Source organism: Rhinolophus ferrumequinum, chromosome 15 (assembly GCF_004115265.2).
Source record: "Rhinolophus ferrumequinum isolate MPI-CBG mRhiFer1 chromosome 15, mRhiFer1_v1.p, whole genome shotgun sequence".
In the NCBI taxonomy this organism is placed as follows: Eukaryota; Metazoa; Chordata; class Mammalia; order Chiroptera; family Rhinolophidae; genus Rhinolophus; species Rhinolophus ferrumequinum.
The window spans coordinates 42271962-42295415 of NC_046298.1; the positions used below are offsets into that span (position 1 = coordinate 42271962).

The window sequence follows — 23454 nt, forward strand, 5'->3', positions numbered from 1 at the left end:
TGGAACCCAAATTGAAAATGTAGGTAATTCTGTGAATATACCACTCTCCCCATCAAAATTCCCCGAGAATCTAATATCTCATTACCCAGTAATCAAGCTAGGCACATTTAAATCTATCATCTATCTATCTATCTATCTATCTATCTATCTATCTATCTATCTATCTATCTATCTATCATCTATCTATCTATCTATCTATCTATCTATCTATCTATCTATCTATCTCCTATTTATTTATACTAGAATACTGGTTTATTATAAAAGGATGTAATTCAGGAACACCTGAATGGAAGAGATGCACGGGAAAATGTATGAGGGAAGGGGACCCTCCATGCTGTCTGCAGGCACACCGTTCTCCCCACATCTCTACGGGTTTGACTAGGTGGTTTCATATGGCAGCAACAGAGTAGGGATACCAGAAAAGAAAATGATACAGTCATCGTCACTTAATGATGGGGATACATTCTGAGAAATGTGTTGTTAGGCGATTCTGTCATTGTGAGAACATCATAGAGTGTATTTACAGCAACCTAGATGGTCTAGCCTACTACACACGTAGGCTACGTGGTATGGCCCATTGCTACCAGCCTGTATAGCATGTAACTGTACAAAACAACACGAGATTAAATCGAGCACAGAAGAAAAGAATGCAATCAAGAGATGCAGTAACCATGACACATATGAGGCTCCTGCCCATGTAATATGGTATACTGTTTTACAACAAGCTTTATTTTTACCGTGTTTCCCCGAAAATAAGACCTAACCAGAAAATAAACCCTAGCATGATTTTTTAAAGACATCCCCTGAAAATAAGCCCCAATGCTTCTTTTGGAGCAAAACTTAATATAAGACCTGGTCTAATTTTTGGGGAAACACGGTATAAGTAGAAAGATTAAATACACTCTAAAATAATAACTGAAAACTATTATAGTAAATACATAAATCAGTAACACAGTCATTAATTTTCATTATCAGATATTGTATGTGCTATACTTTTATATGACTAGCAGCAAAGTAGGTGTGTTTACACCAACATCACCACAAACGTGTGAGTAATGTGTTGTGCCACGATGATGAAGAGACAGGAAATTTCTATCTCCATTATAATCTTGTGGGACCATCATCATATAATCAGTTTGTCATTGCCTGAAATATCCTTATGCAGCACATGACTAATTTCATTTCAGCAAACTTATCTAGAATTTTTAAAAAAAATTTATTGGGGAATATTGGGGGACAGTGTGTTTCTCCAGGGCCCATCAGTTCCAAGTAATTGTCCTTCAATCTAGCTATGGAGGGTGCAGCTCAGCTCCAAGTCCAGTTGCCATTTTCAATCTTTAGTTGCAGGGGGCACAGCCCACCATCTCATGCTGGGAATTAAACTGGCAACCTTGCTGTTGAGAGCTCGCACTCTAACCACTGAGCCATCCAGCCGCCCCTAGAATTTTTTAGCTTAAAAATAAAACCCTAGAAATAAGTCAGTACAATTTCAGCACCGTACATGTTATCTGTTTTCAGTTTATAGGAATTTTAAGGGTTAAGAAGTGGTATGTATTGAGAAAGAGGCAGTACAGCTGGTCTTGGTGATGGGTTGTGTATGTGTTTCAGCTTTTGTATACGAATATATGTACGCATATTTTTATTTATCACCAATTAGGCAACACTGAGGTCATGATACAAGTAACTAAAAATTATGTACACAGAGCTTTTCTGGAATGCACTCTTGTATAAAGCAAAGTGAATAAACTTTTTTTAAAAAATTAAAGTTTATTGAGATGACAATTGTTAGTAAAGTTACATAGATTTCAGGTATACAATTCTGTAATACATCATCTATATATCACATTGGATGTTCATCACTGTGGGGACAGAGTCCCAGAGAGCAGTTTCCAGGCTCTCTGCCTCGTGTGGGGGTGGGGGAGTGCTGACTTGGGTGGTGGTTGGCCGTTGGCTGTAGTCGGTTGGCCAATTGGCTGCTGATGTAACTGCTGTGACTACTTTTGGTTGGTTGGCTGGTTGACAGGCAGAAAAGCAGATGGCGGATTGCGAATCATGTGCATCCTACTTCGTGTGTCTCCAACCCAGCCACCAGCGAGAATATAGTGGTATGACTCCCCTTCTTATGGCTCCGTGGGTGTTCCTTTTTGGCCTCACCATATCCTGCGTTCTTATGTGGGGAGTGGGAGCTGAGATCCTGCATGACACATGGCGCAGCGAGCAGGGTTTGGTGTCGGCTGAAACTCTCTGTAAAGTAATGGAGCAGTTTATACGTATGAAAGCTCAGCTTCAGAAGGCCCGTGAGGAACTGCGCCGGGAACAGGAGGTGCAGTCTATCTGGGAGACTCGAGCCTCCAGATGGCACACTGCCCTTTTTGACATAGAAGGCGTCACCTTCATTTTGGTGATCTGCTGCTGCTGTAGGCTCCGAGGGTTATGGACATCTTGTACTGAGGCCTCGACCCAACTGGATGCCTGGCATGGCGAGCAGGATTCCAGCCAGGTAGGAATGGCATCTGACTCTGGGCAGGAGGACAGGTGGCCTTCACACAATGTGTGGTACCCAGTAGCCACTGTTCTCAGGAGTTGGGCCCCCGAGAAGGGGTGGGAATAGCCCACCCCTGTGGCTGGAATAGCCCAGGTGTGGGACCAGGTGTCCTGGTTGGAGGCATTGGAAGCTCGAGGAGCCCCACCGTGGAGATTCTGAGGCAGAGACGGGCAACGAACGAGAGTGGAGACAATGTAGCTCCCAACCCCCACGCCAGGCCCATCTTGAAGCAAAAGGTAAAAGCATGAGCAATCTTTGGGTCCCGGGAGCATTGCTGCCGGTAATCTAGCTGTGACTGAGTTCACAACCTACACCCCATACGCTCCCACTGAGTTGCAGGAGCTGGGGAGGCGATGCCGACAGTGCCCTGGAGAGCCGAGGGAGCTGAGACCCTGCATGACACCCTGTGTGACAATCACCCAGAGTCAGTTCTCCTTCCATCACCATATATTTGGTCCCCTTTACCCTCATCTACCAACCCTCTCCCCCCTTACCCTCTGGTAACCACTAAACTATTGTCTGTGTCACGAGTTTTTGTTTCTTCATTTGTCTTGTTCTTTTGTTGTATTCAGTTTTATATACCACATATCAGTGAAATCATATGGTTCTCTCCTTTTTCTGTCTGACTTATTTTGCTTAGTATAATAATCTCAAGATCTACCATGTTGTCACAAATGGTAGTATTTCATCTTTTATGGCAGAATAGTGTGAGTAAACTTTTTATAAGAAATTAAATGTATTGGGGTGACAATGGCTAGTAAAAAAATTATATAGCTTTCAAGTGTACAATTCTAAAATACATCATCTATATATCACATTGTGTGCTCACCACCCAGAGTCAGTTCTTCTTCCATCACCATATATTTGACCCCTTTTACCCTCTTCTATGATTTCCTCTCCTGCCTTACCCTCAGGTAACCAGTAAACGGTTATCTGTGTCTAGGAGTTTCTATTTATTTTCTTTTTTCCTTTTTGGCTTAAACCAATACAAATTTATTAGAGTTCCCTCTTTTTTTGTGTGTGATATGTCATTTCTACTACCTCTCTGACATCGCGTACAGGCGTTACTTTAATAGATAAACTTTTAAATTTCTTTTGGAGCAAGAAGGACTCTAATATGTATACACACACACACACACATATATATATTAAAAACTATTTCCTCCACCAAGTCTTTCAATTCTTACCATGTTTTCCCAAAAATAAGACCTAGCCGGACCATCAGCTCTAATGCATCTTTTGGAGCAAAAATTAATATAAGACCCAGTCTTATTTTATTGTTATTTATTTATTTTTAATGATTAGTTGATGATTTTTTTTGTTTGTTTTTTAAAGATTTTATTGGGGAAGGGGAACAGGACTTTATTGGGGAGCAGTGGTTCCAGGACTTATTTCCAAGTCAAGTTGTTGTCCTTTCAGTCTTAGTTGTGGAGGGCGCAGGTCAGCTCCAGGACCAGTTGCCATTGCTAGTTGCAAGGGGCGCAGCCCACCATCCCTTATGGGAGTCGAACCATCAACCTTGTGGTTGAGAGCCCACTGGCCCATGTGGGAATCGAACCGGCAGCCTTCAGAGTTAGGAGCACGGTGCTCCAACCGCCTGAGCCACTGGGCTGGCTCAACCCAGTCTTATTTTAATATAAGACTCGGTCTTATTTTCGGGGAAACATGGTATCTGTAAAATTCCACAATTAATGTGGAATCTCCTTATTATGACTGGGATACAAACATATGTACAAAAATCATTTGGGGTCTAGAGAAAGGAAAGAAATAGAATTAAATTGACTACCACTTTTTCTGGTCCATGTTGGTCCATACTTATCAGACTAAATTAACTGATAAGTATATCACTATTTTTAAGTAGCACTTAAATACAATGAAGTATTGAAAGATATGTAAAAATAGTTACCAAATGTAAAAAGGAAAAAAAAGAGTGTGGGAGATGGGGATTAACTACAGATTTCATGGAAGCCAGAGTGGGGATTTCCACAATATTTTTCTTCTGTTTGATATTTAAAAACGATTATTCCAATTTACAAACTAAACTAAAGGGGACAAAGTAGAAGTAGGGAGATCAGCTAGATGACTGCTGAGGTATGGATGGTGATGGTAGCTTGGGCTAGTATGGCGGTCTTCCAAATGGAAGAAAAAGTGATATTTATGGTTATTAAAAATCTTTGTCGCAGGACTACTGACCAGCAAACATCAGAATCTTGAGTGTCCTGTGTCTGTGCTCCTCAGGATGGTCCAGAAATACTCAATTCTGATAGAGGGCTTGTTGGGGAGGTACTCCTGCAGAGAGAGAGATAGAGAAGGACAGAGTACATGTTCACTCGGAGATGGGGTGACAGGGACCTCAGCAGAGACTGCACATCAGGCTGCAACACAAACAATCCAAGTCCATCCCTTGCTCCCCCCTCTCCCAGCCTGGACTAGAACCGCACACTTACCTGGGCACAGATCCTGGTGAGGGGGGCGGACCTGCAGTTGGACTTCGTGCCTGGGACCTTAAACCTCACAACAGTCCGATTCTGAGCGCCCGAGGACTCAAGGCAGCAGTGCTGGAAGCAGGGCCAGAAGGTGCAGTAGGGGCCACAGAGGCGGGTCTGGTTCAGGGGCAGGACGGTCCCCTCATCACAGCACTGCTCCAAGGGGTTGTAGATCTGGTCCCCACACATGGGTGCTGGCTGGCATAGCAAGAGTCCAGTGTCTGGAAGAGCCATGACAGAATGGGCTCCAAGGACCAGTCTAAGATCCTTGGGAGCTCCGACTCCCACCCACGGTGCCACCCCTTCCATCCTCCCCGCACCTGTTCTCACCTGTGACTCCTTCTGAGCGTGAGCCCACGATTTCAAAAATGAAGATAGCAGCTAAGAAACAGAAGGAGAATGAGAATCATGCTGTAGAGTAGCCTTCTGGTCACTATCATTGGCCCCAAGGTGATGTCCACGAGCTTCCTTCATTGTTGGTAACAATGAGAGATTTGAGTAGATTTTGAGACTGACTCTGGGTGGAAGGAGGGCTCTGGAAAGAGCTAAGATTCTGGGCCGGCCCGGTGGCTCAGGCAGTTGGAGCTCCATGCTCCTAATGCTGAAGGCTGCCGGTTTGATTCCCACATGGGCCAGTGGGCTCTCAACCACAAGGTTGTCGGTTCGACTCCTCAACTCCCGCAAGGGATGGTGGGCTGTGACCCCTGCAACTAACAATGGCAACTGGACCTGGAGCTGAGCTGCGCCCTCCACAACTACGATAGAAAGGATAAAAACTTGACTTGGACAAAAGCCTGGAAGTACACACTGTTCCTCAATAAAGTCCTGTTCCCCTTCCCCAATAAAATCTTAAAAAAAGGAAAGAAAGAAATAGCTAGATTCTGAAAAATTTGCAGGTTGGGAGAGAGATTTGTATATAATTAGAGATACCATGGGGTGATTACAAGGTGGGAAGTGAGGAATTGAATAGGAAAGACAATTAAGTTTGAGGTTCAGAGATACATTAGGGGTGTGATAACACTTAAGCTGGACTTGGGGCTGGAGCTCCCCTTACCAAAGATCCTGGGCACCATGGTTCTTCATTACCCAGCGGAGCAGCAGAAGAGCTGGGTGTAGGACCTTGTACTAAGACTTATATAGACTCACATGTTACAACAGAAGCTCAGTGCTGCTGGAAAGGGAGGAGCATGAAGAATAATAGTTCAATGTAAGGAAAAAAACCACATCAATTAATAGTGAAGTGTTCCTAAACCAGTTCCAACTGGTTGCCACCTTCCCAGCTATCTCAAAACCTTAGTAAATACTTTGTTGGAACTTTCCAAAGTTGTGACATGTTTTTCTTTGGATGCTTTCTAGCAAGGGGAAACCCAGTGGAAACAATTTCTTGGCACATTCCCCACCAAACTGGTTTCCTTGGCACGTTCCCCACAAAGCACTGACTTTTTCTAGACTTCCCATACTTGTCCACCCTGGAAGTTTCCAGGGGCCCCCAATGCTCCCATGCAATCCAGACCTGCACTGTTTATAATTCTTCAGAGTTATTTACAGGAAATTGTGAAGGTGCGGTGTGATCTAGAAGAAGATCAGGGGCTGCAGAAACTCTGCTAGGGAGAACGAAAAAGGAATAGATTGATACAGGGTAGACGTCTGGGATTCATAAAACAGACTGAAAGGCAGCTCCCTGTAGAGTACCTTGTCCAAAGAAAGGCTCCATCCATGTTTTTTACTATTATTTTATTGTCACCACTACTGTCATTGTGATGAGATAATGAGTGGGGTATTATGAGATGTTCCCCTCTGTTCTCTGCTGGCTTCCTCCCCATGTCACAGTGAAAATATTGGGAAGGTGAAAGAGAGTTCAGGCAAAGACTTTGAGACCTTGTAAAAGCTCATAGTTAGTGGGAGGGACTCCCTCCTCTTCTCTTTAAGTGTATGCGCCATAGTTCAGTATGGGTGGTCAATGCATGCCTGAATATTAGCCCTCCTCTCTTAAATCAGCAGGTGTGTGTTTGTGTGGGTTAGTATTTGTGTCAGCAGGTTTCTATAATGTCTCCTCCTGCCCATACATCCTAACAGGAGTTCTGTGTGTGGAGAGTCACACCCATTTACACAGAACAGCTGCTGGGGAAACAGAGCTGGAAGAAGTACATTCCTGTTTCCTAAATTAATTAGCTTTGCTTCATTCATAATTCTTAACCTACAAGCAAGGAATTCCTGACTGAAATAGAAAGCCCCAGATAAACAGTACAACTGACTAGGAAGCAAAATTTTAAAGTTTATTACTACAAGAATTAATCTTTATATAATTAAATTACCTACATAGAACATCCTCTGGAACCTATTGTCAATAAAGGAGAAGGCTGATAGATTTGGTGAGTAAAAAAGCACTAAGCTCTTTTTAGATTTAGACAGTTCAAAATGGAGGGTAGGACACCCTGTTTTGGGGTTGTAATGACGAGGGGGAAAGGAAGGAGGAGGGACACAGGCTAGAATGGGGCTAATGAATTTATTTAGTAATATCTAATCAATTTATTTAGCAATATGCAATAGCAAAAGACAAAGGCAATTAATAGAATGTGCTAATGTCAGAAAGTATAGGTGGTTAAGACAAACCATGTACATTGGTATCAATGTCATGTCAAAGGAGTACACATACTTTTAAGTTTAAGAGATCCCAGCATATGCTTACTATTGATCAAAAATCACTTGGCTAAATACACAAATAACATCAGTAAGGAGTATCCAAAAGCAATAATAAGCTCTATAGGATAGTAACTATTACAGTAGACGTCCAAAGCTCACCAAACTGGGGGAGAAAAACACTGGAAAAGTTATAAATCAAAACCTTGCCAGGTATGTAGGTGAGAGAAACTCAGGTGTCTCCCACACTGTTGTTTGTTAGTTCCCAAGAATGCTACTGTTGTCTTTGTTTTTAGAAGTCAAGGCGTCTTCTGATGTTGTAAGCTGCAAGCTGCATACAAGTTTTCTAGATGCTAACAAGTTCTCAAGAAGGCTAACCATGGGGAACAACACTGGAGAGGCCGGGAACCAGCCAGACCTCCCCAGGTCCGTGGCTGGAAGTCAGGACTTCCCCTGGTGTTGTAAGCTGCATGTTGCTGGAGGTCTTCAAAAATTTAGAATGATGAGAAATCACCAATGACAAATGAGCAAATGATGAAATGATAATTATTAACACTGTCAACTGAGGTCTGTCTTATATATTTTCTCAGATGTACCTTAGAGCCAAGTTTCTTGTTCCTGCCTCCCCCTCCGGGAATGGCCAGTTCCGGGAGGGTCCGGCAGTTACTGATATGAATGTCGCCCATCTGGCCAAAGGGCCAATTCATCTGGATAAACAATATCTACTGTTTTTGCTGGGACCATCAGCCCAACGTCTTCCAAAGCCTGGCAACGTGCCTCTCACGTCATCCTGATATAACTTAGCTACTTCTTCACTTCATCTGCTGATGTGGGCGAAACAGAGAGAACAAAGAGGAAATTCTCTCAACCTCTGATCAAGAATTTCTTTAACCCTAAGCTAACCATCACCTCACAGCACAGACAGAACAACAAACATCATCTCATATCTCCCTGCCCAGGAGAATGAGACCAAGGGGGAATTTACTCAACCCCTGATCACAGCACAGAAATCACCTCACACACAGGAACAGATAAAAGCTAATAGACCAAAGCTCACATCAACTAATGAAGGCAAATTTTCTTCAACATCTTCCCCACAGGGGTGGACAACGCCATGTTGCAGCTGAGCAGTTTTAAAGCTTGCATGGGGGTGAGGTAGAAAGCCTGATGCCTCCTCATCACTGGGAGATGGCAAGGAGAAATGTCTTAGGACAGCACCCCTGAAAGATAGATAAGCAGTGAGAACAGCTTTATGGCGGTCCTTCATAAGCCTCCCATGCTCTCCTGGCCCGGGACGATTAGAGTGTTCCACCACGACTGACGTTCGCTGCACTTAATTCTTGCTATGTGTCCCATGAGGAGACGTGAAAGTACCAGGGAACTTGAAGCATCTCCTTAAACCTACCAAACATAAAAAATAAAAATAGCTCCTGGAACTAATCGTTGACATTGGAAAGATTGTAGGATGCAAACGCAACATGCAAACAATCAAGTGTTTCTATACACTGGCATTAACAACTAGACATTGAAATTTAAAAGAAGAGTCTCATTTACCCATCTACCCCCCCATTGAAATACTTAGGGATGAGTCAATAAAACATGTACAGGATGTACATGCAGGAAACTACAAATAACAGATGAAAGAAATCAAAGAAGAAATAAATAAATAGGGACACTTATTTACATAGTGACTTAAAATGCAGTATAAATATAGTTAAGATGTCATTTTTCCCTAAATTGATCTACAGATTTAACATAATTGCCATCAAAATCTCAGCAGAAATTTTTGGAGATTCAGACAAGCTAATTCTAAAATTTTTATAGAAAGGCAAAGCATACTAAAACAGCCAAAACAATTTTGAGGAAAAAAAAAAGGTTGGGGGACCCATGCTACCCAATTTAAATAATTACTATAAAGCCACAGTAATCAAGACAGTGTAGTATTGGCAAATGGATAGACATATAGATCAGTAGAATGGAATATAGGCTAGAAATAGATCCACACAAATATGCACAAAGATGCAAAGGCAATTGGAGAATTAGAGTCTTTTCAATAAATGGAAGTAGAAGAATTAGGCATTCATATACTGGGGGGGGTGAGAATCTATAATTATACCTCACATTTTATATTAATACAATGTTTAACTCCAAATGGATCCAAATGTAAAATCAAAACTACAAGTCTTCTAGAAGAAAATCATGGAGAAAATATTAGTGGCCTGGAGACATGACATCAGAAACACAACCCATAATGGAAAATATTGATAAATTGCACTTGTCAAAATCTAAAATACTTTGGGGAAAATATTTGCACATCACCTATCTGCCATAGGACTTGTATCCTGAATACGCAACACTATGAAAAGTTGATATCAGGATATACAAGGACATGAAAAGCTCTCAAAAGCAAACAGTAAGAACACAAAGAACGAGTACAGACGGGGAAAAGATGAGCAGCACTTTACGGAGGATTCCAGATGGCAGATGAGCACACGAAAAGATGCTCAAGTTCATTAGCCATCAGGGAACTGCAAATTAAGACCACAATGAAACGCCTCCTCCCATCTATCAGAATGGTTAAAATTAACAAAACATTGACAATACTAAGCGCTGACAAGGATGCCGAGAAACCGGACCTCTCACAGGTTACCGCTGGTAATGCAAAATGGTCCAGCATTCGGGAAAACAGGCGGCAGTTTCTTATAGTAACGTTACTAATGATTGTCACCCCATTATACTTTAATTAAGAAAAATTAAAGATTCACTTATCGTTGACTCAGCACTTACACTCCTGGGCACTTATCTCAGGGAAACAAAAACTGATGTTCCCATAGAAAGTTTGCATGAATAGTCATCACAGTTTTATTTGTAATAGCCCCAAACTGGAAACAACCCAAATGTCCATCTATAGAGGACTTACTAGAGAAGTTGTGTAATATCCGTACGATGGAACACTCCTCAGCAATTCAAGGAAGGAAATACTGATACACCCAACAGCTAGGAGCACAAGGCATTTAGCCTGGTGAAAGAAGATAGTCTCAAAAGATTATGTGTGGAGTAATTCCATTTATGTAACATTCTGGGACAGGAGAAACTATAAAGATGGAGAATAGACTGTGGTTGCCAGGGCTTAAGAGGAGAGGCAGGGGGCGGAGGGGGAGGTGTGACCACAAAAGGACTTCATCAGGGTGTTTGTTTGTTTATTCGTTTGTTTTTTGGGGGTGAAGGAACTGTTCTGAGGAGAAACGATATCTATAGAGTCTGACAAACCAGAAGGGCTTTGCACACGTGGACTATTGTTATTGCCCGTAGTCGTCACTTTTACCTTCCACCTAGAAACCTCAAATAACCAGTCCATTTATGAAGTTAATGAAATTCTCTCTGACTTTGCAAGGTACTGGTATTCCTCATTATGTAAAGTTATACTGTGAATATATTTGATAGACACACTTGATGTTGTTGAGCCAAAAGAGATAACGTGACTCAAACTGTTGTCTTGTACAAGCGTGTGAGAGTTTTGAGTTGGGCAGGAGTCCGGGTAGGAGGGTGACGCGTCCTGTGTCAGCTGTTCCTCTGACTGGATTCCACCTTGGGCTTGTCTATACATGTGGCGCAATATGTCTCACCTTCCCTGCGCTTCCCTGAGTGGTTAACCCTGCAAGGATCCCAGGGGTGTGCATCTGTCGTACCTGGTGGCACCACTGCACACTCGGATCCAATTTAGAAAATATCTGTAGTAACTTTAATGCATTTAATTGTATATATTTTATATTACTGTATACATTTGTTTCTTTGTGAAAGGAAAAAGCAATGTGTTCCCGCTACCACACACTGTTTTTCTTACTTTAGGAGCCCATGGTCCTTATAGAGCTAAATGTTGACTTTTAAGTACAGTAGTTATTTTCAATGCTTCATATCATGTGACAACTCTTGATGGACTGTTAGACTTTTTTTTTTACGGACTGTTAGAGTTTTAGAGAGTATATTTCATGATATTTGTGGCGAGTACTTAAAGTTGTTAATTAAGCTAATAGAAATGAATTGAATTGATAAAAATGAATCATTATTTTTGCAATTAAAACAATAGAATCCAAGTTCCCGTGTTCTGAAACATTTCTATCCAACGTGTTTTCAGAAATGGACTCAATTTGAATCATAAGGATATACGTGGAGTCCTGTTTCCATGATATCTACAAATGTGTTTGCTTTATAGGATATTTATAAGACCCAACATGGGGAACTGTTAATTCACTGTGTTTCAAGAGAACACTAAAGATATAAGAAGTTAAGTCATTTGACAAAATCCCACAGCTTGTAAAGGGTGGAGTCGGACTCTTAAAATCATGGAAGGGAATTCTGAGCATACATACTATTTAAAAACTATGAAGGTGCTAGAGCTAAAAACTGGTAACAGCGTTGGACTCTGAGGGGCATAAATGGATATGAAGGTCAAAGAAAGGGACAGAGACTTTTATTTTTAATTTTAAAAAAAGTGTGCTGGAAGTTTTACCCTATATATGCATTCTTTTGAAAACGTAAAAAAAAATCCAGGTTGGGCCAATAACCAGGATAACAAGCACCGACATAACAAACACAGTGACAGAGGTAAGCAGGAGTGCTCTGGGGACAGATGGAATGGGCCCTTATTCTTTATTTTTTTAGTTTCATGTGTACAACACAATGATTAGACATTTACACTCCTCACAAAGTGAGAACCCCACCAAGTCTACTACCCACCTGACACCGTACGAAGCTGTCACAATACCATTGACTCTATTCCCTCTGCTGTACTCTACATCCCGTGGGCTCCTTATTCTTTATCACTGGGTGAAACAGGACCCAGGATGGGAAGGTGGGGAGCAGGAGCTGCCTGAGCTGAGCCCTGAAGAAGAAGTAAGAGTTTTTCAGATGAAGGGCTGGAGGAGGCCTGGAAACAGAGGCCTGCAGGAGCCGCGGCTTGGAGGCCTGTTTGGGGAATGGCCGGGGGGACTCTGTTAGGGTGGATGACGGAGGCCGGTGGTGCTGCAGGAGGAGGTGGGGCGGGGAAGCCGCGCAGATCATGATGGACCTTGCTGGACATGCTGGGGAGTTTGGGTTTCATCCTGGAGGCAGTGGGGCGTCACTGAACGATTTCAAGCCTTGAAAATCCACATACCTGTGACACTGAGGTGTCGCCCTCACACTCAGGACTGTCACAGTCGTCACTGCAGCCAGGCAATAATGTCCCTGGATCACACAGCTGCTCCCTTGTATTATCTCAGTTATTGTTTCTTTATTATAACATTGTTTGTGGTGTTGGTGACAGTTTCCACGGGTCTCCTACATTTTTGCATGTCTTGCAGTTAGGCATTGAGTGTTTTTTCTTCCAGATTCTTTTCAAGGATGTTAGTACAGCGAACGGCCTTGGAAGATGGAGGGAGTGTCTCCCTCCAGAGCACAGGATAGATTTGTTTAGCGTCCTGTGTAATAGTGACAAGATCTTCCTTCAGGACAAAGGCCAGGCAGGCTTATGGCCCATTATGAAAAATTCAGATTTGGGGTTTGTCTTCTGTAATGCAACCCACTGTTTGCTGGCGTCACCTGATCTCTTCCCTCGCCCTGTGGGAATTGGGGCTCAGGGGACAGGTGCAAATGCTGGTACTCTGGTTACTCTCTATTGCTGTGAGGAGGAAACTGTCTTTTGTCTCTGTCCCAGAAGACTTGTGTCTTCTGAGAGAAATCATGAAACTGGTAGGATCCAGTCCATTCCCAGTTCTTGACAGTTGGTTTATTTATGTGTATTTTTATTTATGCCTTGTCACGTTTGCAAAAGGACTCCTGCATGCACTGTACTGCTAGTTGCTGTCACAGGTAAAGAAACACAAACTTACATAACAGTGATTTTGCCTTATTAACCAGATGTAGATACCCGGAAGCTGGCGGCGTCCGGTCCCTACCATATCTAGGAGCGGGCGGTTGGCGGCTGACCCGCGCCCCTCAGTCCCGAGCCCGCGCGCTCTGAGAGGGTGCCTGGACAGATTGAAGCCATGGCATTCCTTTTGCTGTTGTTGCCAGGGGAACCAGTATCCTTGCCAAACATGCTTGGTGTGGAGGAAACTTCCTGGAAGTGACTGAGCAGATTCTGGCTAAGATACCTTCTGAAAATAACAAACTAACGTATTCACACGGCAATTATTTGTTTCATTACATCTGCCAAGACAGGATTGTATACCTTTGTATCACTGATGATGATTCTGAACGTTTCCGAGCCTTTAATTTTCTGAATGAGATAAAGAAGAGGTTCCAGACCACATGTGTTCAAGAGCACAGACAGCACTCCTATCTGCCCTGAATAGCGAGTTCTCAAGTGTGTTGGCTGCATGGCTGAAGCATCACTCTGAGAATAAGGGCCTAGACAAAGTGATGGAGACTCGAGCCCAAGTGGATGAACTGAAAGGAATCATGGTCAGAAACATAGATCTGGTAGCTCAGCGAGGAGAAAGATTGGAATTATTGATAGATAAAACAGAAAATCTCACGGATTCGTCTGTCACCTTCAAAACAACCAGCAGAAATCTTGCCCAAGCCATGTGTATAAAGGATCTCAAGCTCACCATCCTCCTCATCATCGTGTGTCATTGTGTCACCTCTCTGTGGTGGATTTACATGGCCAAGCTGTGTGAAGAAACACGGAAAAGTTACCATCAACCAAGGGTACGAGAGAACAAGGAGTCAAAGGCTCCCTGTGATTGAAGCCTTTTTAATACCGACAGATGGTGTCTGTTAGTCTCTTCAACCCTCTTGTTTCTTTTTCTGTTTTTAATCTTGTTCTATGCATCCAGATTTTTCTTTGTCCTGTTAACCAGTTTATTCCAGTACATTTCAAATTGAGCAGCAGTAGCCTTAAAAAGGCCCTTTGTTTGTTACTTTGGTTTGTTAATTAGTGTCACCTCCATAGAGAAACATGTTTGTTTGCGATTCCACACAGCTATGAGCAGGGTGCAACCCACCAGTCTGATACTTGTCTGTGAACACGGCAGATGAACGCTGTGTGCGCACAGAGGTGTTCAAGAGACAGAGCATTGCTCACGTCTCATCTTTATGTCTTTTGTAATTGAAGAGTTTTAGGTACTTGAGAACAATATAAATGGAGGTTCATTGTAATTTGGGGAACTGTAATTGAATTGTCGGTACTGCTTGCTTCTAGGAGCCCACGCAGGTAAAGTATTAGACATTGTATCTCAGTCAGAGGGGGATCATCTTGCTAGCCTGTTAGAGGCACATGGAATTATCTTTGACCTCCTAGTATCCGCTTTTAGGAAAAAGGTTGACCGTATGCAAACCTTGCAGAGCTTGATGTCCTGTTACCCCATTGCAGTTGATTTGGGAAGATGATAGTTTAAATATTGTTGAAGGTTATGTTGTTTTATATATTTCTTTTTCTTCACTTGATTTTTAGGGCAATTCTATAGTTAATAGAGCACATAGTGGAGGGAGTGGGGAGATAAATTCTCTGGTTCACCAAAGAAAAAGAAGAGAACCATAGTGCATAAGCTAGCATTTTAGCTGTGTGAAGGCAGATAGTGTGGGCAATTTTTCCAGGCTGGGAAAAGCCCGAAGAGAATCTAATATAGTCAACGGTCAACTGCAGGGTTTGGCTTTGACTGCTGTTTAATACTCGTCGGAGCATGCTCTGTGTTCCAGTAAGTTCTTTAATCTGCCTAGTCTTGAAGAACTCTTGTGAAACGAGAGCAGGCAGTATGAGGTATAGAAACAATCCAAGACAGTGTAACATTTATTTAAGTGCACTGTAAGAAAACTAGAATGCCATCACACTGCTTCGTCTACTCTGGCGTCTGCTAGCCGCTATATACTTTTGGTGTGCATCTAAAAGCAAATATGTGACCATCATTGATGCCCCAGGACACAGAGATTTTTATCAAAAACATGATTCCAGGCACATCTCAGACTGACTGTGCTGTCCTGATTGTTGCTGCCGGTGCTGGTGAATGTGAAGCAGGTGTCTCCAGGAACGGGCAGACCCGTGAGCATGCCCTTCTGACTTACACAGTGGGTGTGAAACAACTAACTGTTGGTGTTAACAAAATGGATTCCACTGAGCCGCCTTACAGCCAGAAGAGATACGAGGAAATCACTAAGGAAGTCAGCACCTATATTAAGAAAATTGGCTACAACCCTGACACAGCAGCATTTGTGCCAATCTCTGGTTGGAACGGTGACAACATGCTGGAGCCAAGTGCTTTGGTTCAAGGGATGGAAGGTCACCCGTAAGGATGGCAGTGCCAGTGGAACCACGCTGCTTTAAGCTCTGGATTCCATCCTGCCACCAAATTGTCCAACTGACAAGCGTTTGCGTCTGCCCCTCCAGGATGTCTACAAAATTGGTGGTATTGGTGCTGTCCCTGTGGGCCGAGTGAAGACTGGTGTTCTCAGACCCAGCCTGGTGGTCACCTCTGCTCCAGTCAGTGTTACAACTGAAGTAAAGTCTGTTGAAATGCACCATGAAGCTTTGAGTGAAGCTCTTCCTGGGGACAATGTGGGCTTCAATGTCAAGAATGTGTCTGTCAAAGATGTTCGTCGTGGCAATGTGGCTGGTGACAGCAAACATGACCCACCAATGGAAGCAGCTGGCTTCACGGCTCAGGTGATGATCCTGAACCATCCAGGCCAAATCAGTGCTGGATACGCATCTGTGGTCAGTTGTCACACAGCTCACGTTGCTTGCAAATTTGCCGAGCTGAAGGAAAATATTGATCGTCATTCAGGGAAAAAGCTGGAAGATGGCCCCAAGTTTTTGAAATCTGGTGATGCTGCCATCATTGACACGGTTCCTGGCAAGCCATGTGGCAAGCCCATCAGAGCTTCTCTGATGACCCTCCGCTGGGCTGCTTGCTGTTCGTGACATGACACAGGCAGTTGTTGCGGGTGTCATCAAAGCGGTGGACAAGAAGGCAGCTGGAGCTGGCAAGGTCACCAAGTCTGCTCAGAAAGATCAGAAGGCTAAATGAATATTATCCCCAATACCTGCCACCCCAGTCTTAATCAGTGGTGGAAGAGCGGTCTCAGAACTGTTTTTCTCAATTGACCACTTAAGTTTAATAGTAAAAGGCTGGTTAATGATTACAGTGCATCGTAAAACCTTCAGAAGGAAAGGAGAATGTTTTGTGGACCATTTTTTTGTGTGTGTGTGTGGCAGTTTTTAAGTTATTAGTTTTTAAAGTCAGTATTTTTTAATGGAAACAAATTGACCAAAAATTTGTCACAGAATTTTGAGACCCATTAAAACAAAATTTAATGAGAAACCTGTGTTCTTTTTGTCAACACTGTAACTTCCTATAGTACTACTTAGGTAAGAGACTTAGAGTTGCCCATAAGCTATTTCTGGTGTTACATCTGCTGAAACTTTAGAATTTGATAAGTTGGGGTTAACGTTTTTTTCTGGGTGGGAACTTTGGGTTTTTTCACCTTGTCTTAAGGGGAGGAATCATCTGTTTACACAGTAAACAGCTATGGGAGGGGGTCTGTTGGTGCAGCACTTCATAAGTTAGGACAGATAAGCAAAGAGTAACTTTGTTGATGTGTAAGGTAGTTTACAAAGGCCAGGTTCTGTAATATTAAAGTCTGAGTGTTACATATAAAATTTTGTATGCTTACATCAATATTGAGTAAATTTGTTGGTGTATCAAATTTTAGTTTTCCAGTTACTGGAATGTGATTCTCACATTTACAAATACTGAGGTAGCTCAAAGAACCTAAAACGAGGCTTAAGGAATATTGAACACTGTCTTGCTACAGTTAATTGTAACCAGATTGTAGGAAACTGATACTGGAAGTTGAAAGAAAAAGTGTATGGTTCAGTTATATTTAATTTAATTTTATTATTTATTTAGCTGACTACATTTTAAAATTTTCCATTTTGTTTCTGAAGGGCATAATAAGACATTTCCCAGGAACTTGTTCTGGGTGGAGATAATTCCCACATGTTGATGAGAAAAGATCCAGGTGACTTTTGAATCCACAGTGGGTTGCATTATAGGAGAATCACAAAGTTGGGAAACCCGAATCTTTCTTCATTGTGTTAATTTTACTGACTCAGTCACTGAGAGACTCTTTGAATTTTCATTTGAAGGCATCTAGACTAACACTATCCTCTAGAACATTCTGCAATGGTAGACGTGCTCTTTATCTGCACTGTACAATAAGGGAACCACCAGCCACACGTGGCTATTGAACACTTGAAATGCAGTCAGTGAAACTGAGGCATTTTACTTAATTTAAATTAATTTAAATAGCCAGAGCATCCAGTGCCTGCAGTATTGGACAGCATAGCCCCATAAAATGACAAACCTGCTGCTTTAGGAGAGAATCTCAGGTTTCCTGACCAGGCCCCAAGGTCCTCCAAGATCTGCTCACCTGGAAAACATTTCTGAGCTACGGCTGAAGTTGGCAGGTCCTGGGAGAGCTCTGGGTTCCAGGGACTCATTTGGTTCCAATCTCTCTGGCTCTTCCAAGATGCATTTTTTCTAAACTTCAGCTGAACCTGTCCCAGGTGATCCAAGCAGTGAGGTGCCTCTCGATCAGACCTCACAACCCCCAAAGTCCTCACTAGTTTCCTTCTCCTAAGTGGTGACTACAACCATCACAGAGAGACCCGACAGATGGGGCGAGTCCATCCTACAGCTGTCCACTTGTCCTATTACATCCAACTCCCCCTGCAGTGCACGATTGTCATAATATTGTAAAGCCTTTAAATAGCCCCCAACATTGCAGGGGATTTTTGTGCTAGTCATTTTTTAAAATATGGGTATTTAAAATAAAGCATGATTTTCATAACTGTTTTTGCCTTGCTTTATTTTTCAATAAGCAGCATCCTTAGAAGATAGAAAAGAGGCAAACGCTTCTGGGCTCTGTAAAGTAAAGCATTTTGCAATGTAGTAATGAGCCTGGATCTCCTTACGTGTAGAATATGCAGTGACTGTGCTTCTTAGAGTTGGGACTTCCCTCTATGCTCCATGTTTTGACCTGATTAATAGTCAGGGAATTTGTTTTAATATCAGTTGGGAGACCTGCCTTGGGCAAATTGAAGCAAGTCTCTCAAGTAGTGCCTGCGATGGGTGTTTTCCCTGAATGTAAATTGTGCACCATGGAGATGGTGGTGAGATATGAATACTTCACGCAACTTGGAAAGCATAGTGGTGTTCAGCCAGTTTACTCTGATGAGTGTATAGCCATCAGCTACTGCTCAAGGGCCCTCCGAGTGATCTGTAATTTCCCACTTACCTCAGAGGATAACTACTGCTAGTGCCAGGGAGAATGATAAATAATAAATATATGAGAAGCTGAGTCCCACCCTCCATTAAGGAAATTCTATCTACAATATTGATCATCAAAGCCTATGGGAGTCTTTGGTGATCAATAATGTCTGTGAAACACACACAGGCAAATCTGAGTGAAGATGCAGATGGTAGACACATCACGGGAGCACCCAGGTAGGACAGGGAAAGGGGAGAAGTGCCATCTTATTTGTTTATCGGATTGTGGTTTCTAAAGGTGAACACAACATATTTATAATCTCACGTTCTCATCTGCAGTGTCAGCTTGCCACCCCCCATTAACGGAGAGATTCTAATTCTCTTCCCTTTGGTTCTGTGTCAACCTGAATGACTCACTTTCCCCAAGATGTGTCAGAAGTGCTGCTGTCTGACTTCCCAGGTTAGGTCAAAGGAGGTCACATTGTGTCCAAATTCTCCCGTGGCACATGCCCTCCAGATGCTGCCTCTTGAGATGCTCCCGCTCAGACTCCCACCAGTTGTTAAGGACCCAAGGCACAAGGAGCGGCCATGTCTAAGGCCCAGCTGGACCGAGCATTTGAGTCGTCTTATCCCAGGTGCCAGACATCTGCACAGTGAGCCTCCGGATGATTCCCTCTCCAGCCACGGAGTCACCCAGGCTTCACGTCTTCCTAGCTGAGGCCCAGAGGTAATGGAGCAGAGACACACCATTTCCTCTGTGCCCTGTCCAAACTCCTGACCCACAGGATCCATGAAAATAATAAAAAGGTTGTTTTTGCCACTACATTTGTGGTGGTTTCTCATGAAGCTACATATCACTATAACAAAAATTGGTATATGGCCTCGAGGAGCTGCTAAAATAAAGAGATATGAACCATTTTCAATTTCTTGAGATACCTCCATACTGATTTCCATAGTGACTGCACCAATCTGCAATCCCACCAACAGTGCACAAGGGTTCCCTTTTTTCCCACATCCTCGCCAGCACTTGATTTATTGATGATGGCCATTCTGACAAAAGTGAGGTGGTATCTCATTGTGGTTTTTATTTGCATTTCTCTAATGAGTAGTGAGGTTGAACACTTTTTCATATGTCTGTTGGCCATCTGAATGTCCTCTTTAGTGAAATGTCTCTGCATGGTGTCCTCTGCCCATTATTTAATTGGGTTGTTTGTTTTTTTGGTGTTGAGTTGAATGAGTATTTTACAAATTTTGGATATTAACCCCTTATCAGATGTATCATTGGCAAATATCTTCTACCTTATGACCCAGCAATTCCACTCTTAGGTACAAGGTCTGACAATTAAGTTTGCATACTCATCCTAGAAAAAGTGCTACATACCTCATTGCTGAATATCACTATAGTCACCTTCCAAGTACTCCCCTTGGGAAGTTATGCACCAGTGCCAGTGCCTAGTCCACCCTTCAGGGAAATTTTGGAACTCTTTTTCTGGAATGGCCATCAGAGCTATCATTGTATTACCCTTGATGTCCTGAATGTCATCAAAATGTCTTCCTTTCAATATTTCCTTTATCTTCGGGTAAAGAAAGAAGTCATTGTGGGCCAGGTCAGGTGAGTATGGAGGGTGTTTCAATACAGTTATTTGTTTATGGGCTAAAAACTCCTTCACAAACAGTGCCGTTTGAGCTGGTGCCTTGTCGTGATGCAAGAGCCATGAATCAGTGAAAAGGTCAGGTCATTTTCATCTAACTTTTTCATGCAGCATTTTCAGCACTTCCAAATAATAAACTTGGTTAACTGTTTGTCCAATTGGTACAAATTCATAATGAATAAACCCTCTGATATCAAAAAAGTTTAGCAACATCGTTTTGACTCTTGATTTGGAACTTTTTTGGATATGAAGAACTGGCTGACTTCCATTGTGCACTTTGACGCTTTGTTTCAGGGTCATATTGGTACACCCATGTTCATCACCAGTGATAACACGGGCCAAAACATCATCTAGCCTCTCCAAAAAATCTTGGCAAACTTCGACTCTCCTTTGCTTTTGTTTATTGGTGAGCTCCTTTGGGACCATTTTTGCACACACCTTTCTCATGCCAAGGTTTTCAGTTAAGATTTTCCTGTTTCTCTGTTGATGTTACTTGGTCTGCTATGCTTCTCACAGCCAGCTGACGATTTTGATGCACAATTCTACGAATTTTTGCAATGTTTTCTTCAGTTCTGCTCGTTACTGGCTGCCCTGACCTCTCTTCGTCAGTGATGCGTTCTCTCCCCTCAGAAAAATGTTTAATCCATTTGTACACTGCCGTTTTCTTCATGGCATTATCCCCATAAACTTGGACTAACATGTCCCTGATTTCACTTCCACTCTTTTTAAGTTTAACAAGAAATGTAATGTTTGTTCACTGCTCTAATTCAAGCTCAGACATTGTCATGACAGCATACAAAAACACGTAATAGCAATAATGAATGCTACTCAGTAAGACACCGCCACAAATCAACACAAATACAGCTGTGAGACAGTGATATACCAAGGTTATGAAACTTTATCGAGCTGCCAATGTAAGCTCATGATGGCAAGTTCATGAACTTAATTGTCAGAGGTCATATCTCTTCAGAGAAATCCAAAATGCTAATTCAAAAACATATATGCACCCCTATGTTTATTGCAGCACTATACCCAATAGCCAAGACTAACCCAATGCCACTCAGCAAGACACTGCCACACATGGACACAAGCACAGCTGTGAGACACTGATATACCAACGTTATGAAAACTTGTGAGCTGTTTGTACAGTGCCGCCAATGTAAGCACACGGTGGCAAGTTTCACGAACTTAATTGTCGCACCGTGTGTGTGTGTGTGTGTGTGTGTGTGTGTGCGCACATGTATCAAATATCCAACAGGTTTTCTTTATTTTTGCTGCAAATGTACATGCTGGATCTTGTCAAAGGACCTAGAATAACCAAAATAATTTTTATTGAGAATAAAGATTATGTATAAGACAACAAATAATGAATAGGACAAGATAGAGAGCCCAGAAAGACTCATACACACATGGTCACCTAGTTTTCAAAAAGAGCACCACTGCTATTAGAGAAATAATAGTCTATTAATATGTAGTGCCAAGTTATTGAATATCCATGTGGAAAAAATGAACTATCTCACACCAAATACAGAAACGAATTTAAAATGGATTCTAGAGCTAATATGAACAGTAAGACAATAAATCTGCCAGAAAAAACCATAAGATTTGGGATTAAACAAAGATTCCTTTAAAAGGACACAGAAAGCACTAATCTTTGAGAAATAAGTAATCAATTGATAATTTGTATTTTACGAAAATTAAGAACTTCTGTTCATCAAAACAAATCAACATTAAGAATGTGAAAATGCAAGACACAAAGTGGGTTAGCGAGAGGAGGCAAAGTGAGATAGAGACAGAAATACCACATCCAAAATATAGAACCAATAAAAAATAGACCAACAATCAATTTTTAAAAAGAGAAAAAGAATAGACACTTCAAATAAGAGGATATCTATCAAATAGTTAGTTAATAGACAGATGAAACCATGCACAACTTCAGAAGTCATCAGAGAAATGCAATCAGATACAACCATTCACCCCTCAGAATGGCACAAAAGTAAAAGCCGGCAGCACCACATGTCAGCAAGGCAGTGTAGCAACTGGGACTCCCTGGGAGTGTAAATTAGAACAATCACTTTGGAAACATGTTTTATCTGTGAAAGTAAACCCGTGGCTGCTCTGGGACCTGGTAAATCCACTCTGAGGAGATGTACACGTGGGTTCATCAATAGACATGTGCTAGAATGTTCAGAGAAGCCTGATTCGTTCCAGCCCCAAACTGCAAACATCTCAAATATCCATTAGCGGTAGACGGACAAATAAATAGTGGTACATTCACATAGTGGACTATTGCAGAGCAATAAACACGATCTGCTCCTTTACACAGAAACAGCTGAATCTAAGAGACATACTGCAAAGATGAAGGCAGACACTGAAGAGAACATACTGAGCGGTTCCAGTCTTGTAAGTTCAAAACAGGCAAAACCAACATGTGACGATCACACTGAGAATATTGTTGAATCTGGATGGAGTCTGACTGGGAATGAGGGAGCATTCCTGAGAGAGGCACATGTTCTCTCCCCTGATCTGAATGGTAGTTATAGCACATCAATTCTTCAGGCAGTGCATTTAATATTTGTGCACTTCAGAAAAATTAAGAAACAATAAAAAATTATTATTGCAATGAACAATGTCTCCTCTTTTATAGAAAATAATGCTAGCATTTTCTGGAAAAGGTGTTCTTCTGTAATCTCAATATTTCTGACAAACAATATGTTGCTTAGGTGTTACTTTCCTTCTTAATGGAAATACCAATGCTTCTAATTTAATCTTTCTTGACATAGATCTATAAAATAAATATTATCTCTGGAAAGATTTTCTGTACAGCCTTGTCAGTGCAATTAAAATACCTTACCTGTTAAATATTTAATTACATAAGA

General features: G+C 42.1%; 1 protein-coding gene and 2 pseudogenes across 1 annotated transcript; 2 read left to right on the plus strand and 1 right to left on the minus strand.

Moving 5' to 3' along the window:
• Positions 1–4096: 4096 nt before the first annotated feature.
• On the minus strand, positions 4097–6184 carry IGFL4 (IGF like family member 4). Its single transcript, XM_033128590.1, has 4 exons — positions 6086–6184; positions 5362–5412; positions 4993–5252; positions 4097–4834 (listed from the first exon to the last, which is right to left on the minus strand). Exons 1-4 carry the CDS (start codon positions 6102–6104, stop codon positions 4748–4750), a joined length of 417 nt encoding a protein of 138 aa, XP_032984481.1. The 5' UTR covers positions 6105–6184; the 3' UTR covers positions 4097–4747.
• Positions 6185–10244: 4060 nt separating this feature from the next.
• LOC117035386 (vesicle-associated membrane protein 7-like) lies at positions 10245–14437 on the plus strand (annotated as a pseudogene).
• Positions 14438–15582: 1145 nt separating this feature from the next.
• Positions 15583–16743, plus strand: LOC117035201 (elongation factor 1-alpha 1-like; annotated as a pseudogene).
• Positions 16744–23454: the final 6711 nt, after the last annotated feature.